We start from the raw sequence: 18,919 nt of genomic DNA, 5'->3' as shown, positions 1-18,919 counted from the left end.
GTGTTAAATTTGGAGTTGTTTCTGTCCTACACTCTCCTCCATGACATGAATGGGTGTGTTGAGTTTTTGGAGGGGAGAGTAAATGTACATTGTCACCAGAGGTGTGGACTTGAGTCACAATTTTGATGACTTTGGAAGCGACTTGACCGCATCATCAATGATTTTAGTTTGATGACTTGAAAGAAACTTGAGATTTTCCATGACTGTGTTGAGAAAAGATGTCTCCATTCATAGTATTCAGCTAATGTAACCATTGTTATGTAATTTCCAGCAAGACGACACATTTTCCCACAGAATGTGCCTCATTGAAGGCATCTATTAAGAACAAACGAGGGTGTGTTTCTGTGACAGCCAGACTGCTGGAGAGTGTTTGGAAGTTATTCACAGGCACACGCACACACACACACACGAACGCGCACACTTAATGGTTTCCACTGACTAAATCCTACATTTTCTGTGACTAACTCTTACAAAAATGTATTTGTTGTATTTCAGTATTAAAATGGCATTTTATATAGTAAACACTAAACAGTTCTTATGACTTTTAATGACTTGAACAAGCCTTTCGCTTCGGATTTGATTCCACCTGTCTTGTCTTGACTTAAGACTTGGCTTGGACTCGCCTGACTTTACTTGAAACTTGGGATTTAAGACTTGAGACTTGAAAAACATTGACTTTGTCCCACTTCTGCTGTTATCCAAGCTATACACTGACTATGTTATGTACCCAAGAGTGCCACAAACAAATACAGTGGTAGAAAAAGGTTTGGGCACCCCTGGTAATTTTCAAGATTTTTCTTTATAAATCATTGTTGGGGCGCCCAAACGTATGCACCTGCCTACTTTTGGATAAATAATCATTACACACTTTCTGTAAATCCAAGAAACTTCATTTCACTTCTCATCCATCACTGTGTTGGTCTGCTGTATGATATATTTAACTGAAATGTCTGATCCCAGCAAGCAGTAAAGGAAAAGCTTAAAAATGATCAGGGGTGCCCAAACGTATTCATTCCACTGTAATCACAAAATATTTACTCCCTTTTGTGACATACAGTTGTCCCTCGCTAAAAAGCATTCAGAATTAAATGATCATCACTGTTTTATGGTACACTATGGCCTGTTATTAGTCATTATGAGTCAAAACATATTAAATACAAGTCATATGTGATATTGTGGTCACTTAAACATTGCTTTACATTACCTTCGAACTGCATGACTTCATGAAATCAGCCATGGCGTACCACATGACAGAGTGTGGAAGTGGTACGTTTTTTCCATGAAAAAGGAGACCAATGTCAGGAAAGCGCTGATGTGGCAATGATGCCATGACATCACCCCAAAGAACTTCAAAAGTGTTGCATGTTTTTTTAACTGCGTACTTCCTTTTCCATTGCTGGCACTTGAGTATTCAATGGAATTAATTTGTCTTTTTTCCCTCCCAGGTAATTGCGGAAAGCACCTTTACAGCATAACATACGCACAAAGTCACAAGGCGGCTCAGACTTTAAAAGGTGTTTTGTGATCCTCCATTGTGATTTTATTCACAAATTGGCCAGAAATGAGGAATAATGTGTAAGATAAGGTCACATTTGTGTAAAGTAAATCCATGTACAATGAAGAAATCACATGTGTATATGTAAGTATTCACACACTTCGCTCACTATGTTGTTGTTTCTCCTGTGGACCTTATAGATGCTGAAAAAACCTTTATACCTACCAAAACAGGAAAAAGCAATCCTTGTCATCCTTGATGAGGAGGTGTGAGTGGAGGTGGAGTAGTAACAGGTGTGTCGTCATATAAAGGCACAGCCTGACAGCCGGTTAGTGTGGATCTGAACTCCAGTGGACGGTAAATTGATCCCTTTCTACTTAGAAATAGAATCAGAATAGAATTAAGTGGGGTACCGCTACTTGTGTACAAGATGTTACGTTATCCGTCTCTCTTGTCTTGATGAGACACAACATGTCATTCTTTCATTTCAGAGTCTGGATCTGAGATTTGAAGTCAAAGAATAATTTTTAAGGTATGTATTTCTCTTATATTCTATATCATCATTATTATCAGCTCTTTGTGTCCCTCAATATTTGGTTAAAGATGATGAAACTGACGTGAAACAGGAAGTAGTCCAAAGAGAACAATAGAATATAATAGAAGTACCCAGGGCTCCATAGTGTACCCCGCCTCTCACCCAAAGACTGGGATAGGCTCCAGCATGCCCGCAACCCTCCTGAGGATAAGCGGTATAGAAAATGGATGGATGGATGGAGGTACCCTACCCTAGTTCCTGGTCCTGTTAGACCACATAAGGAATTATGTGGGTGGAGCATCAGGGCCTGAGTATATGGGTATGACTGTAAAAAAAAACCCCATCTAAATTATGTTGAAATTATGAATTAATGTTGTGTTATTATTAATATTTTGGGATTTAATATGAAGCCAAAATAGCATAATTAAAAAATTCTAGTGACTATTAGTTCAATTTTTACGTATTATTTACGTAACCATTTTTATTTTAATTTGCTTGTATCCTACTTATATCTTTGCTTATAATGACAAATTTCCCCACTGAGGGACGAATAAAGGCATATCTTAATCTTAATCTGCTTTCCTTTTCCTTTATCACTGCACTACTACTCAATTTCAACAATCACCATTCTTTCAGGGGCCATCCTATAAAGATGCCAGTTGGATACCCCGTCTATCGACCGTACGGTGGAGCATGCAGGCCGTATGGAAGGCCTGCTTACATCTATAGACCTGGGTATGGCTATGGGTATGGACCCGGCTATGGGTACGGGCACGGCTACGGGCATGGTCATGGATACGGGCACGGCTATGGCCACGGGCACCGACCTGGCCACCACCATTACGGATGCAGCATCCAATAATAACCTGACCTTGAATTGTACTTGTTATTTTGAAAGCATGTACTGTATATTTACATTGCAACAAATAAAAGTATCATCTAAGATAACAATGGCATTTATTTGTTGCTTCACCTTTGAACCCAATTCATTTACATGTGTATGTGTGTGATATGAGTGCATGTAATCACAAAAAATGTGCACTGGGATAGGCTGGCCACCAGTCCAGTGTGTACCCCGCCTCTCAAAGACAGCTGGGATAGGCTCCAGCACACTCGCGACCCTAATGAGGATAAGCGGTAGAAAATGAATGAATGAATATACATTATTATTTTCATTCAAGAAAATAGTTGTGGATTTGCTACAAAAAGATGTCGGTTACTTATTCATCAGTTAAAAAGGAAGTAGGGGTTGCATTGGACACTGAAGGATTATGGAGGATTATATATTGGATATATATATTGTGGACTTGGAAAAGGCATCCAGAAGTACCTGATTGGTGAATGGAATGGAATGACAAAAAGCAGGTCTCTTTCAAATAATATATATATTTCTAGCAATATATATATGATAGGTGTCTATCATAATGTAATTGGCCACATGGCCAGTGCGCTTTTTATTACGGCTTTATACCAAGGCAGGTCTGAAAGAGGACCTTTGTTCAACAATATTTTATATAAGCAGTTACGTCATGCAGCTGCCTTAGGCCGTACTCATGTTTAATCAGCTGAGTTTTGCACCCATGAATGTAACCCCAACCCAAACAAGAGGATCTTCTATGCAAAAAAAAGCAGTTCCATGGAAGTGGGTTTTACTGCTGAAGTTGACTTATTAAGCAAAACAAAGACAAATCAGATTACTAACATGATGAAACATATAATGTGCACATAAAACACATGATGTCTAACCGAATCTTCGGACTCCAATGAATTGTGCGTTAGTTAAAGATTACACTCACACGCCCACATAGATCACAGTACAAAAATGTGCTAAGGATTGCTGTGGCCCTCCCCCACTCAAAAGTTTAGGGAGGGGTGTCGAGGAAAGCTATGGCATAAAAGAAGCAATAGTCGGCAGCTGCATTTGGCAATCGACCTCCCTGCACACAGTAAGTTCATCTTTCTGCTTGTGGTCTGACGCTCTTTGGAATGCAGTATTCATTTGTCTGGACTGTTTTTTCATTCCAGGAGACACGCTTTTATTCTTTGTTTGGAAGGAAAATGTATGGGCATAACCAAGGTAAACCACACATCTACTATGCATCCATGAGTAACAGTAGCAACAACCCTCAGTGCTGTGTCATGGTTGTTTTCAACTGAAGATGGTATCAGAGTATAAATACCTGGGTAACGTAATTGACACAAAGCTGTCATTTAAACGACTTACATACTGTAAAGACGATCAGATTTAACCGCAGTCACTTTGGACTCATTCGCCATCAAATGTCCACACAGGCAGCAAAAAAAATGCACATGCACACTATGATCCTCTCACTGACAGGACCACTTACCTTTTACCCATGTGGTCACAGACTAGTATTACAGCTCTCCAACCCCCGCAGTCACTTCTTGAACATCCATGTCGGAATATTGAAAATCTACACATGAAAATTGAACATCAGTGTGCAAATATTGAACATCCATGTGCAAATAGTGAATATTGAACATGCGTGAACGAATATCGAACATCCATGTGCAAAGTCAATATTGAACATCCGTGTGTGAATATTGAACATTCATGTGCGAATATTGAACATCCATGTACAAATATCCAACATCCATGTGCTCATGGTAAATATTGAACATCAATGTGCGGATATTGAACATCCATTTGGTAATGGTGAATATTGAACATCCATGTGGTAATGGCGAATATTGAACATCCATGTGTGAATATCAAGCATCACTTCTGCTAATTTCTATTTTGTGTGTGCGTAAAGGGAACCAGTACCCAGGCTATCCAAACCAGCCAGGGTGTTACCCTCAATACCCCCCAGGAAACTGCCCCCCACAGCCCTGCGGCCCACCAGGCTATGGTCCTGGTCCCGGCCAAGGACAGGGACAGAACTATGGATATGATTATGGGCATGGTCACGGACATGATCATGGACATGATCATGGACATGGGCATGGGCATGGGCATGGGCATGGGCATGATCATGGACATGGACATGGACATCATGGACATGGGCACGGGCATGGACATGGGCATGATCATGGACACGGGCATGGGCACGGGCACGGGCACGGACATGATCATGGACATGGACATGGGCACGGGCATGGACACGGGCACTGTCATGGTCCCAAGCACAAGCACAAGCATGGCCACAAGCATGGCAAGTGTCACAAGAAAGGAAAGTCTTGTCATGGGGTAAGATTCCATTACTTTTCTCTCCATACCGCACTGTTTATTTGCATGCAAACGTTAAATATACGCTATATTTATCTGTAATTCTAATTCTTTTTCCCTTTGCATTCTTGCAGTCCTCCAGCAGTTCCTGCAGCAGCGACTCTGACTAGATGATCATTTCTGGATGGGAGTGATTGTGAAAAATACACTTCATGGTTCATGTCTTTTTGTAATGACTATTTCCTACCTACAATTTCAAGAGAGTGCGTGTACACTCTAATGTAGGCAGCAAACATAGTAGAAACTTTGCTACATTCTTCTTTGTCCTAATAATGCAATTTTAGTGATTGGATGCATGTATTTGTGGTATACATGCAAACTTTACTACATTCATGCTTGCATTTGCAGCATCACTCAAGTGATTTCACTAACATGTAAAAATAATTTTAAAAAAAGTCAAATGTCTTGTATTCTCTCTGCTTTATTCTGTTTACTTTTCCAACAAACTGACCTAATGTGTTTGCTATGGGAGGAACTAAACCTTATCAAACAGTCTTAAATCATCATGACATTCTGGAAAATGAATGTTCATCTCATTCAGATAACTAATCCAAGATAGATGTCCTGCATGTACCCTGGGATGAACTCCACTTTGCTATGACTCATCACCACAGTATGTTAGCTATCAAGACTTGTATTGACGGGTCTTTAACTGGACTGTTTCTTATACATACGTAAACCCATATGTTATTGAGCTGAGGGACTTCATAGTGTGGTTACCATCGTCATTCCATCCAATGTACACATGAGGAAAAAACAAAATATCCCAGGGTTTCCTCCGACAAAATACAAGACAAATTTGTAATTTACTTGAACTACATTGGGTGATCATTTTTGTGATCAATGTTTTCGCACAAAATCGTCTGATACAAATCAGTGGCCGATCGATTAACGCATCCTTGGTTTTGAGTGCACAGCTACTTTCAATTTCGACTCGCATGCCAGGTTTACAGCCGGCAGGTTCGGATAATTTATCTTAAATACAAAATACGCAGGTTCATCTTCAACACAACAAAAACAGAACTCAATTTACATGAGAGATTTTTTTGGAAATATTTTTATTTTTAAATGTGTGATGGAGAACACACCTACACACTCAACAGAAACATACAGCAGCACTTGAAATTATTCCACTATCATTTGAAGTATTATTTTAGCAAATTGCTCATCTCATGAAATGCTATTTACGGTGTGGGGTTGAATAAATCCGATTTGGCTGATATGCCTGCCACTTTTTTGCACTAGATTAGCAATAAAAATGCAAATTTGCAAACCAAGTTTTCTTATATATTTACTGTATACCTGCAAAATGTCTTCTAAATTTAGAATAAAGTTTGTCAATCATTGGGGGGGGGGTGAAATATAATATACCAATTTAACCATGCAGGTTCCAAATCTGGTGTAATCCAAGAATATAATAGTAGATGGGGGAGGGGGGGGATACAAGCAGAAAGAAAGCTTTTTCAAAGCTACATTTGCTGAGTGGAGTTCCCGTTCCAGGTGTTGTTTTCATCCTCGCTATCCTCTTGAGTCTTGAGCTGGCAGATTTTTCCGTCTTTCTTGAAGTTCTTGGGCTGTTTCTCAGGAGGGACAAAGAGAGGCTCTCTAAGAGAGTAAAGCAGAATACAGTCAGTACATTTATCTTCTTTCTTCTCTTTGGGCTTTTCCCTTCAGGGGTTCCCACAGCAAACCAATTTCCTCCATCCAACCCTGTCTTCTGCATCTGTCTCTCTCATGTCCTCCTTCACACTATATCCATAAACCTCCTCTTTGGTCTTCCTCTACGCCTCCTACCTGGCATCCTTCTACCAATATATTGACTATCTCTCCTCTGGACATGTCCCAACCATCTCAGTCTGGCCGATAAATGACTTTATCTCCAAGGCCACTAACATGTGATATTCCTCTGATGTACTCCTTCCTGATCCTATCCATCCTGGTCACTCCCAATGTGAACCTCGGAATCCTCATCTCTGCTACCTCCAGTTCTGCTTCCTGTCTTTTCCTCAGTGGCACTGTCTCTAGACCAAACAACATGGCTGGTCTCACCACAGTTTTGTATACTTTCTACTATATACAGTAAGTACATTTATATAAACTAAAAAATAATTGTTTTTTGGTTCCAGACCTTACCGTGATAAGCAAATGTCCATATTTCTAAGTATTTTCATTTCATATAGAAAACCTGTTTACCTCCTTCTAAATACAGTTAACATGAAATAACACTCCTTTAATCGCATTTACCCTCATTTTACCCAATATAGTAGTCATAATAAGAGAAAATAAAACATTTCAGACATAAATGAGAACGGTGCTCATGTGTGTTGCTGTAAATGTGCAACAGAGGTTGTAGCTCACCTTTTGGTTTTATCAGAGCGAGCTGCAGAGTTGCTGTGAGAGCGAGACGAAGGGAAAGAGCTTCTGGATGTTTCTTGCGGTGCAGGTGCAAACATCAAAGAGCTTAGGAATCGCCATACGCTGAGAATCGGGTAGAAGAGTGTGTTCAGAACCGCCCACATACCACCTCCAGAGGACGGGACCACTGAAGAAGCCCTGCCAGACTGTTAAAGAAATACATTTGTCCTTGCAAATCACGACATGGAACACTCAATTAAATCTTGTCAGATAAGGTCTACTCACAGGCAGAAGTACAATGGAAGCACTTGGGGCAAGATCTAGTTCCAATAACGTCTTATTAAGATCTTCACTGGTGAATTCCCGTCGAGGAAACATGGTGGCCATGGAGAAGTTACCATAGCGGTTTCCAGCCTCCTGATAAACAAATCATGTCCACAAAAAGCCTTTATTACGAAGTGAAGTGTTCGCGTGGGACGACGGAGCTGGAGGACAATGACTTACACATGGAAGTTGAAATCACATTAACAGTTTACGTTTTGTCATAAAGACATGATATGAACACAGTTGGACTCAAGTAGTGTATTAATAATAACTTGACAAGACTAGTCATCAATGTGTGGGATTCTTTGTTTGGGCATTCAATTCCACAGAATGCTATGCCAGAAAACAAACTAGTTTGTGTAACATTCTCATTTGAGGTTGCCCAATACTGTAGTATTGTGTAATGTATGGTGTTAATTTGTTCACAAATAAGATGTTTTTTGGGTTACCGAAGATTTTTGCCCTATATGCTGTTAATTCTACTGGTCATTATCAACAAATTAAAGGCAAAAATCACAAAATCATTCGCTTACATAGAAACATTTTCATGGCATTGCTGATACTGGCTTTGACTTGTGATCAAATCCACACCAAAAATGTGCAGCATCAACCACCTTTAAACAGAAAGACAGCAGCACAGCCCGGCCTCTACTCACTACTGCTACCTGCTGTTCAGATTTAATTGCAATTCAAGTGACGTTACATTGAAGGTACCTTGGACATGTGATTGGTACAGTATGTTTGGTGCACAAGTTGGTGAAGTCCAACAGTAACTTATTACAGCTTGTCAATAAATCTACTACTATACCTCTACTGTTTTGATGGCCTTCTATAGCTGAATGAGCTGGAGAAAAGCTCAGTAAAAAGTCAAAGCTACTGGAGACCTCCAGGGCCTTTGCATTTCAAATACTGTGGTATATTCCTTTGGTCTGACTGACCTGAACAGCAAATTGGTGAGCTTCCTGCAGTTTGCTCTGAGAGGAGAACTGATTGGTGAAGGATGATCCATCTGGGAGGCGAAACTGGAGCCTTGCAATGGTGCTGATGATGATGCACACAGAGAGACCAAATTAACTACGGAGTAGAAGCATGCATAGAATATATGCTGTATTTACCCGGAATGCTAATAACCAAGACACATGTGTGGCATTCCGGCTGCATTTTACAGCATGTTTAATATTGTTAGGAACCAAGGTGTTCCAACTGTTGCCTTTTAGAGGTTTCAGTTAGAATTAATCAAATATAATTCACAAGGGAAGAATTCTGGTACAATTAAAAAGAAATATTTCATTCAATCATTTTCCATGCTGGTTGTTCTCAAGAAAAAATATGACAGTTTCACTAGATTGGAAATAGGGAATTTATTATTGATTGTAATGTAAGTCAATAACTGTATTCTAAGCTAGATAAGCTTTGCGTTTAAAGGGACACAGCAAGGAGATGAGAGAAAGTCTCCAGGCACTGGCTTCTCCTTGGTTCTGTCCTCTGTGGGTAGGACATCTGGATAAAATTTGTGTCCATTTTTTTTTCTTACTGAACACTCTTGATAATTTTGGTGTGATCGACTTTGTGAACAGGGACTAATACCACACAAGTAGGATCCAACATCAACCATTCTAATACTTTCAAAATGGCAGGTTTACCTCCTTTGCCTCACAATAGCGGCCTTCCTTGCTTCTTCCTCTGCCTGTTCGGCCTGCTGTGCTACCTTTTTAGCCTTTTCGTCCAAGAAGTTGGCATAAAGGGCTGCTCTTTCTGCTCTGCACTGCAAAACAGAGATGATAAAGATGTGACTTCAGTGATTTGACAAAATCATACAACAACAGCTATTATTTCTAGGGATGTCTGATATTTGCTTTTTTTGCCAAAAAACAATATGCCGATATTGTCCAACTCTCAATTTCCGATACCAATATGTGTAACATGACATACCTTATGTGTTGTATACAGTATTTTAAAATACTGGATTCATATTGGATATTGGATCATTACCAGGAAAAACTCTGATACCGATATCAAGTGATATCACATTTTAATGCTAATATTGATACCAATAATTACCGGACAGCCCTAATTATTTCCACACAGCCCCAAATCATACGTGGCTTCCCTGTGTACCAAAATAGCTAATTGCTAAATGCTCTTACTATGTGCATTTGTTACCTTACCTCATCCTCTGATGCTGTTTTTTGCCTGCCCTCCGGGCTCTTCTTTACTCTTGCAGGAAAAAAATGCAACAGTTACCTTGACAACACCTGCATATGTAATATACACCATTCATTAGATGTACTAATAAATCAAGGAAATCAGAATTTAGGAATGTCAACAAAAATTAGCCCATTGGTTATTTAGCCCATTTGTATGTGTGCTGTTACCTTTGCACTTTTGTGTCCATGTTTGTTTCAGCCGGACAACATAAACTGGTATCTGGACATCCATTCTCCGCAGCTGACCGGCCACAGACAGCAGCTATGATCAAAAGCACAGAGCAAAAACACAAGAACAGAAAACTGAGGGTTAGCCATTCACTGAAATCTCTTGGCCTTTCCCACCAGGGGTTGCCACTGTAAGTCAAGACTGACCTTCACAAGCCTGTGCAGGATCTAAGCCGTCCTCTGCTTCTTCTGTTGATACTGGGGACACAGATGGAACTGAGGATCCGGCGAGGGTAGGTTGCATTGTGCTGATCATCACAGGAGGCGTTGTTTCTTGTTGCTGTTTTCCAATTTGCTGCGCATGCATCTGAAGAAGTACATAAACAATTTAAGTTGGTTGCTATCCTACCATACAACTCAATATCGAGCAATGCAACGTCTGCATTCCTACCTGCTTCACTTTGTTGATTCTAATCTCTAGTTCTGTGGCAGACACGCTGCCAGCGATGACCTCCAAGGGGATGCCATTCTCTCCAATAAAGAAACTGGAGGGAATGCACACCACTGGATCTTCATCCAAAAACAGTTAAAGAATAAAATTCCGGCAAATGAAATGTTGTAGTGCTACATTTCAAATAACACAAGACAAATGTGACATATTGTAAATCAGACAAAGGATGGAACAATGATAAAAAGATACAAATCTGGGAGAACTGCACGCAAGTATCGCTGTTGGAATAAAAGAAAACAGAAATGAAAACTCATAGATACATAGATACACACATGATAACAAGGATACATTTCAGAAATGTTCCATTGATATTAAGCAAGAATTATGCATTGCATTGCACTGCAGCTAATTGTCCATTTTAAGTGAAAATATCCCCACACGCTATCTCTCCCCATGCAAAAAGAGGAAAACCATCAAAGCATCAGAGCAGGGAGCCTTTTGCTTCAAACATATAGCAACTATGTACTTGCTCGCGCACTCCACTAGCACGAGCCTGTGCACGAGGTGTGAGTGAGTGACAGCCATTACCATCACGCCCCCTTTCAGTTTAACTCGTAATTGTGATAAAGTGATTAAGATAATCAACTAATGAAGCTATTTTAATTACATTCACGGAATTGTTGACCTTCGTGGCAGTTACCTCTTGGCGTCGACTTTAACCGCCACACAACCGTTCTGAGCAGTCTCTGAGACACTGTCGTCCTCCCAGCTAGACATCAAGTTGGCGGATTGTTCATCTTCCCCTACAAATCGAGAATACAGTGGACAAACATTACCAGTCGTCTTAAATGATGACATCAGTTAATCTCCGGAGACACGTCTCGCGACAGCGATCAGTGACACACTTAGATTTCTTCGAAGTAAACGCAGTACAAAATCACTTTTTGGTTTTCTAGTTTTGATTGCAGATATAGATAAATATTAAGATACAAACAGGGATGGTTTAATTGCCCCGGATGGCTAGTACGACGAATATCTACGAATGTAGGTCTTAAATAAAGCTGAAAGTCAAAGTTATTTCGGCATATCATGGAAGCACACACCAACAATTACGACGACAAAAACAAAACTCCGTTGTTTAGCCAAATTAATGGCGTCGGGAATGCTGCCATTAAACCAAAACATTATTTCATCAGGCTCAAAACTGCTTTGGTGTTGCTACGTCTACTGCGCATGCGTAAGCGTCTTCTTCGGCTTCATTTTCTTCTTCTACTACTTTTTCTTCGGCATACTAGTGTTTCGGGTAATTTCAGTAGAAGAAGACGGATGAGGAAGAAGAAGACAACAACAACGACATGGCTGCAACTGCTACTGATGTAAGTTCATATACTGTATATACTATAAACAATTAATTGACAATAATGCAGAACTCGAGACCCTCATTTCTTAATGAAAACATCATAATCTCTGTGCTTTTGTGTGTCCATTTGTGGCAGTCCGAATCCGAGGTATTCGAGATCACCGATTTCACCACAGCGTCAGAGTGGGAAAGGTATTTACTTATGAGTGTTACTTATGTTTACTTTAACATGATCAGTTCAGATAATCTGTAATATTGGCTGGTTATGATTACGCCGTATAGGAACATAAACCTCTACGAAAATCTTCAACAACTTTGCATCAGTGAAATGGTCAGTCATGTCCAACATGTATGTAGACATTGAAAAGGTGAACGAAAATCAATTTCTGGGGATCACAATAGATGAAAATATGAGCTGGAAACCTCACATTACAAATATACAGCATAAGGTGGCCAGAAATATTTCAGTATTGAATAAAGCAAAATTTGTTCTCAATCAGAAATCACTTCACACTCTTTACTGCTCTCTGGTTCTACCATATCTTACTTATTGTGTGGACATATGGGGTAATAACTATAAAAGCAATCTTCACTCGCTAAATGTACTGTATAAAAGGTCAGTAAGGATAATTCATAATGCCGCCTACAGAGAACATACTAACTCCTTATTTCTTAAATCACAAATTCTTAAGCTTGCTGATATAGTTCATCTTCAAACAGCTAAAATAATGCACAAGGCTAAAAACAACCAATTACCTAAAAATGTCATTCAATACTTCTCTACAAGAGAGGAGAAATATGATCTCAGGGAAGAACTAAATTTGAAACACTTACGTATATGCTAGGACTACGTTAAAAAGCCATAGCATGGTCTCTTCGGGGGCGGGTCTTGGGGAATCGGCCCTGGGTTTGCCCGCACCCACGGGGCCGGTGGATCTCTGGCGGTGGGGGCTTGACCTGGCTGCGCGGGACGAGGTTTACTGGGTGGTAGAAGGCAGTCTCTCTCCTTCTGTCATTCTCAGTGACAATTACACATTCACACACACGCATTCACTCGTATGAGCACACTTAAGCACTCATATATGAATATATATACACAGAAGTACACACCTCCATATCGGCACTCACAGCACATGGGTGCTTCTCTACACAATCTACCATCTTATCCCTGATGTCTATATGCTATTGGTATGCTATTATTACAGTAATAATGATGTCAAACAGTGAGATTTTAATTACTGTGACTGTATGGCTGTAATTCTGTTTACTATCACGGTTCATGTCTTCATTGTTACTATTACCACTGGTAAGTTTGACTGTTTCATTTCAGTGATATCATCTCCACTGTGACCCGTAGCCATCATTGACATTTAACTGATGCAGTCCTGTTTGTCACTGTTGTTATGGGAATTGTTGTTGCTGCTGATTTTGTCTCTCTCTCTACTGCACCCCCCCATCCCGACCCCAGTTTCTCTTCTTCTTTTCTGTGTTTCTTCTTGCTCCGGTCCGGTCGCTCCAAATGGCATAGCAAAAACATCAAATAACGGCAAATAAAATTTTATAGTACAGGGAAGTTGTAGCTTACACCTTTCCTGACACAGAGCAAATCTTTTTAGCATGTAAGGGCATTTAGATCAACAATACTATCTGCCCTAATGGCTGGACGGGACAAAAAAAAAAAAGCCATAGCATTTCAGTATGTGGAATCAAACTATGGAATGGATTGAGTAAGGACATCAAACAATGCACAACGATGACCGAATTCAAGAAATAATACAAGCAGTTGATGTTTGCTAAATACAAGGATGAAGAGTCTTGAACCAGTCATGATGTGCTATAGATATCACTATATTGACAGTTACTATGGTACACATAATGTCATTGTATGGTCATATCACGCGTACTTCGGTACGAGGTGCATTATTAAAAAAACAAAAAAAAATGATGGAGGGGTAGGACTTAATAAGCTTTGCTTCTTCCTACTCCTTTTGGACATGTGGAACTGTGAACTGATTACGTGATGCACTCAATTGTAATCTGATGCATGTTCAAATGAAATAAAACCATTACCATTACATATGTATTTGCGCACAGTATATTGTTTAGCCATGAGTTATGCATAATAATCATAATACTTAATAATTTAGTAAGCAAGGGTTCATTACACTGGGATTAAAACTAGATTAAATAGTTGAAGTAATGTACTCACCTCACAATGACTTATCTTACATATTTTTTAATACTGTATTAAATCATTTGTGTTGCTGGAATAATTTGTGTAAAACGATTAACTATGTTGCATTATAACAGTGTATCACCAATTACTTAACTTCTGCTGACCTAATTTTCCTTATTTTAAGGTTTGTGTCAAGGGTTGAGGAGGTGCTAAATGAATGGAAGCTGACTGGAAACTCTACAAGGAGGTTATCCAGAGAAAAGGTAACAGGATTTAATTGTTTCACTGAATACCACCATTTGTTAGTGTGACAGTGCTCCCTCCTATTTTCTTCCACCACAGGGTGACTACACAAGTGGCACCTGGGTTGAGCAATCTCAGGAAATAAATTTTGTAGATTTTAAATTCGCCATCACTCACTACGCCCTGGCACAAGAGACGAACGACAATGCAAATGATGACCTGGAGGAAGGTATGATCAACCTCTTCTATAATTGCATGTCAATTATCAGACTAAAATCCAAAATGAAATTTACTTTAAAGTCTGTTGTTAAAACCCTGTGCATGTTAGACTGGCAACAATGTATATTATTTGTTACCAGAAGCGTTAAATCATTATTGATAGATTACAGATGACACCCGATAGCAAAAAGGTTGTAGCCTCCTGCTTAGAAAACACTAAGCATGCAAGTAAGAGGCCTTCCATTCAATGCTTACTTTGCGATAATGGTTATTTCCAGATGACTTTCCCATTGCAATGCAGGACCTTCTGTGCACAAACAATGACTTCCCCCCCAGAGCCCACTGCTTGGTCAGATGGTGAGTTCTGGCATCTATTTTATCTAGAGACATCTATCCATATCTATGAGGAAAATATGGACATAATAATAATACATTTAATTTATTTAATGTATCAGGGTGCTTTCAAAGATAGTTGGGTTGAGTCTGGATTTGAAGAGAAACACAATTCACATTTACAAGATGCATATGTCTGTTTCCTTTGACAGGTACGGTATTCGAGAGTTTGTTGTTATTTCTCCTGGAACCAACGTCGAGGCTATCATCAGCGAGTCCAAATGCAATTTGCTTCTAAGCTCAATCTCAGTTTCTTTGGTCAACAGTGGCTGGTGAGAAACTATCAACATGATTTACATAGCACTGTCTATTCACACTAAATATGAAAACAGCTTTTATTTATATATATATGGTTAATTGGTTCCAGACCCAACCATGATAGGTCAACTTCCTTCTTCATACATCAAATATTTTTATAGCTAGAGCATAGAAAACATGTTTACAATCTTCTAAATATAGTTTTTAACATTATTGTAGCACTCTAGACATATAAGAATAAGAAAAATAGACTGTTCGTCGTGTTTAACACAGACACAAGAGGAGGTTCAACTGGAACCTGTGGCTGGAGACACCTGCTGAGGACGCCTTTTTGCAGAGGCTTGCTGATAGCTTGTCTCCCTAGTTGTTTCAATTGCGTCCATTCCTTCATCAAGTGTTGGTCGCCATACTGGGCGGTTCAGAGCCAGTTTTTCCCAGCTGCTTGGGTTGATCGCCATGGCGTTTGATGCAGTCTTTGTAACTGAGTCTTTGACCACCCTTCACCCATGTCCCAAATCTTCGTTCAGTGCAGAGATCTAGTTTTCGCATGTTTGTCCTTTTAAAAACTTAACTACAGGGGACTTTGACTTACTACTTAATATGCATGATGAAGCACAAATTGCAGCACTGCAGGCTTGTCAGGAACCTGATGACCATATGGTGAAGAGGTGCAGCTTCTAGAGCATAGAGCAAGGCGGCTGTACAAAATGCCCGATAGATGCTACACTGATGCTCTTGACACTTCCATGGTCCCATAGTCCAAAGGCAGCACATGTCACTTGGATATGTCTGCTGATTTCATTGCTGAAGGTGTCTTCAGTATTGAAAGGTAGACAAAACCTTGTCAATCATCCATAAAATCTGCCTGGTCACGTTGGTTTTCAGATGGGTAAAATATTATTTATCTTGAATATTTCTAATTATTATTGCTTGTTTTTTTTCTCCTCTACCATCAGCCAAGTTCCCATGTTTGTGCAGATTCAGCAAAAGTGGAGGCGACTGTACGCAGGTGAATGCCAGGGACAGAGTGTCCGCACTGAGTTTGAGATGGTACACCTTCGCAAGGTACCAAGTCAGTACAACCACCTGTCTGGCCTGCTGGACATCTTCAAATCAAAATCAGTAAGTCTCAAAAGAGAAGAGCTATAATCAAACCTTGCAATTATTGTATAAACAAATTAATAGTTTGTATATTAACGTGAGAGATGACTTGGTTTTTTGTTTTCTGAAAATACAGAATACGATATGGTAATAATGTGTCTGTCACAATTTGTTTCTTTTCAGGGTTATACCATGTACCCTTTACCTCCAATCAACATTGCAATCCGTTTTACCTACATTCTTCAGGACTGGCAACAGTATTCATGGCCACTCCAGCCTCCAGGTGGGCAAAATGATAATCAGGGTATTGCATCATTGCCAATTATGATTAATTTATGAGTATTTTATACAAATTTGCACTAAAGAAATACGTGAAACAGCGAGGCAGTAAAAGGTGAACCGTGATCTTGCAAGAGATGACTGTATGTACATATTGTAACAACTGTGCTTTTTTTGGCAGACTTTGATAACCTTCTTAAAGGTGAGGTGGGAGTGGAGGAGTTTGGAAAGCTTCCGTTTGGAGCATGTGAGGAAACAATAAGGTGAGATGATCTGTACATTGTAAAAGGGTGTACAATATCATAACAGTTGTATTATTTTCACTGGAATTGTACATTTGTAGTTGTAGAAATGTTGGCATAATGACAGTGTGTTTAGGATTTTGCCCTCATACATGGCCGCAATGAGTCACATTATGACTGGAGTTTCAGATTTATTTTATTGTGTATTCATATTTATATTATGCAGAGTACCCTTGTTTTCATAGTCTCACAAGAGGTTAATTGGCCTGATGCTGCAAAATTCCTTCAAGACATAGCGTAAATTAGAAATTTAATGTGATGTATAAGGGCAAAATAATACACTACTGCATCAAACTGTTTTTTGTCCTCCCAAATAAATGAAATTGACTGATCATCTTTTCTTGGTGAAGTGAGCTTCAACTTTCAACTACTTGGCCTGACTTGACGGAGGGCACAGTCTTGGACAATGATGTCTACAGGTAAATAAGTCTCTTTCCTCTTGCATCAGTGTTTTTTAAAGACTTTCAACACCCCCTGCGACCCTCGTGAGGATAAGCGGTAGAAAATGAATGAATGAATGAATGAATGAACAACAAATCATATTAGTGTTGACAGGAAATGAGAGATGTCTGTGTCTTTATACTCCATGTGGTGTCTGCTCCCAAACTGCAGGGGGCAGTATACCTACTACGGGACTAAACTCGAGTGAAAGAACTTTGGCAAAAATTGACATATAGCATCCCTCCCAAAACCTGCTCTGTAGTGCCCACTGATGAGTTAGAAGTTACAGTGTGTCCCATTGGCACAAAATATGCTCATCGTGACAGAATGTACGTGCAGGTAGTTGTTACAGCATTTAAACTATTTCCAGGGGTCATACCTGAACTCATCAGATACTGAATTCATCAGATCGTCAACACAGTCAATCCTTACATACCACTTGGGCAAGCGATGATCAAGTATGAACATTTCGACTTTTCATCCTAAGGTGTGGGTGGAGCTTTGTGGCAAACTTGTGACACACGGACCACCTCTGGACAGTTATGAAAAATTTACATCTTCCGTGTCCAGTTAGCATCTGGTATGCACGTTCCATCATGGTGATAGCACCAAAATCAAGGAATGTAATAGGGGGACGGTGTTTTCCTCATTTTTCCAGCTTGCTAACGCCTCGCTCCCCCGTTTCGACACATCTGGCACCACACATTTCGGTCAAATGTGGGACTTTTACAGGAAACACAGTTGAGAAAAAAAGGAGGGCTCGTTCACTTCAGAGAGCTGGATCGAAGATCCTTTTGTTCGACATGTTACTATGTGTAACTACCCTGGTCCAGTAAAGAGTTCACGCTTCCTTCACTGCATTTATTGCTCTTGAGTGCATTCACACACCATTGCAGGACATTGAAGCATCGTGAAACACTGTTATACACAGTGAAAACTGCAAACAATTACATACACAATTCGTATAAATCGATCAATAAACATATAATATAGTACATATAGTACATATAAAATAGTTTTTTAAACAAGTTATATTCACTGTGTTTGCCAGGTGGACCAATGGTAGAATATACAGCAATGGGAAATACTTCTTTTCTCTCACTCTCGCTCTCTCTTTCTCTTTGTCTGACTCTCCAGACGTTCTGTTCTCCAATGCGCTCTAGCATAAACTAAATGTGTACAATAACAAACAATGAAAATTCTTACTGTTGTAAATATAGTGATCTCATCAGCGCCAGCTACACTCCCACCAAATTACCACTGATACAATTAACTTCTTAATAAATGGTAATTTTTAAACATGTTGACCTTCCATCTCCATAGCCTAATGGTCTTCTTACGAGAAGAACTAGCCTTTGAACA

At 39.6% G+C, this 18,919-nt stretch overlaps 3 protein-coding genes and 1 long non-coding RNA gene across 7 annotated transcripts in view; 3 read left to right on the top strand and 1 right to left on the bottom strand.

The window, feature by feature from the left end:
- Positions 1-1,025: 1,025 nt before the first annotated feature.
- LOC144901514 (uncharacterized) lies at positions 1,026-2,981 on the top strand. Of its 3 annotated transcripts, none has more exons than XR_013629548.1 (4): positions 1,026-1,514; positions 1,696-1,852; positions 1,987-2,027; positions 2,667-2,981. It is a non-coding gene; the product is annotated as an uncharacterized LOC144901514 (long non-coding RNA). The 3 variants fall into 3 exon arrangements; XR_013629549.1 differs by lacking the exon at positions 1,026-1,514 and adding an exon at positions 1,561-1,575; XR_013629547.1 differs by having other exon boundaries at positions 1,053-1,852.
- A 902-nt stretch (positions 2,982-3,883) lies between these two features.
- On the top strand, positions 3,884-6,618 carry LOC144901504 (uncharacterized). Its single transcript, XM_078795016.1, has 4 exons — positions 3,884-3,976; positions 4,056-4,107; positions 4,808-5,241; positions 5,355-6,618. Exons 2-4 carry the CDS (start codon positions 4,093-4,095, stop codon positions 5,392-5,394), a joined length of 489 nt encoding a protein of 162 aa, XP_078651142.1. The 5' UTR covers positions 3,884-3,976; positions 4,056-4,092; the 3' UTR covers positions 5,395-6,618.
- On the bottom strand, positions 6,308-12,053 carry ubxn4 (UBX domain protein 4). 2 transcript variants are annotated; one of them, XM_078795015.1, is made up of 12 exons: positions 11,889-12,053; positions 11,486-11,588; positions 11,035-11,063; positions 10,786-10,910; positions 10,542-10,701; positions 10,335-10,428; positions 10,128-10,176; positions 9,603-9,724; positions 8,898-9,000; positions 7,921-8,052; positions 7,639-7,841; positions 6,308-6,885 (listed from the first exon to the last, which is right to left on the bottom strand). In XM_078795015.1, the coding sequence occupies exons 1-12, from the start codon at positions 11,968-11,970 to the stop codon at positions 6,750-6,752; spliced, it is 1,338 nt and encodes a 445-aa protein (XP_078651141.1). In that variant the 5' UTR covers positions 11,971-12,053; the 3' UTR covers positions 6,308-6,749. The 2 variants fall into 2 exon arrangements, with proteins under 2 accessions (XP_078651141.1, XP_057938712.2); XM_058082729.2 differs by having other exon boundaries at positions 10,786-10,904.
- Positions 12,054-12,057: 4 nt separating this feature from the next.
- The window catches only part of rab3gap1 (RAB3 GTPase activating protein subunit 1), a 25,522-nt gene continuing 18,660 nt past the window's right edge, over positions 12,058-18,919 (top strand). Inside the window, exons 1-10 of the mRNA XM_058082722.2 lie at positions 12,058-12,161; positions 12,282-12,337; positions 14,506-14,584; positions 14,664-14,793; positions 15,062-15,140; positions 15,329-15,448; positions 16,391-16,556; positions 16,719-16,818; positions 16,996-17,077; positions 17,467-17,535. Of these exons, the coding sequence (XP_057938705.2) occupies positions 12,141-12,161; positions 12,282-12,337; positions 14,506-14,584; positions 14,664-14,793; positions 15,062-15,140; positions 15,329-15,448; positions 16,391-16,556; positions 16,719-16,818; positions 16,996-17,077; positions 17,467-17,535 (902 nt within the window). The 5' untranslated portion in view covers positions 12,058-12,140. The remainder of the gene's footprint in view (positions 12,162-12,281; positions 12,338-14,505; positions 14,585-14,663; positions 14,794-15,061; positions 15,141-15,328; positions 15,449-16,390; positions 16,557-16,718; positions 16,819-16,995; positions 17,078-17,466; positions 17,536-18,919) is intronic.

The sequence above is a fragment of the Doryrhamphus excisus genome, linkage group LG12 (assembly GCF_037039965.1).
Source record: "Doryrhamphus excisus strain RoL-2023G ecotype Guam linkage group LG12, RoL_Dexc_Guam_v1.1, whole genome shotgun sequence".
NCBI classification, from domain to species: domain Eukaryota; kingdom Metazoa; phylum Chordata; class Actinopteri; order Syngnathiformes; family Syngnathidae; genus Doryrhamphus; species Doryrhamphus excisus.
This window is presented reverse-complemented; position numbering and strand designations above follow the sequence as displayed.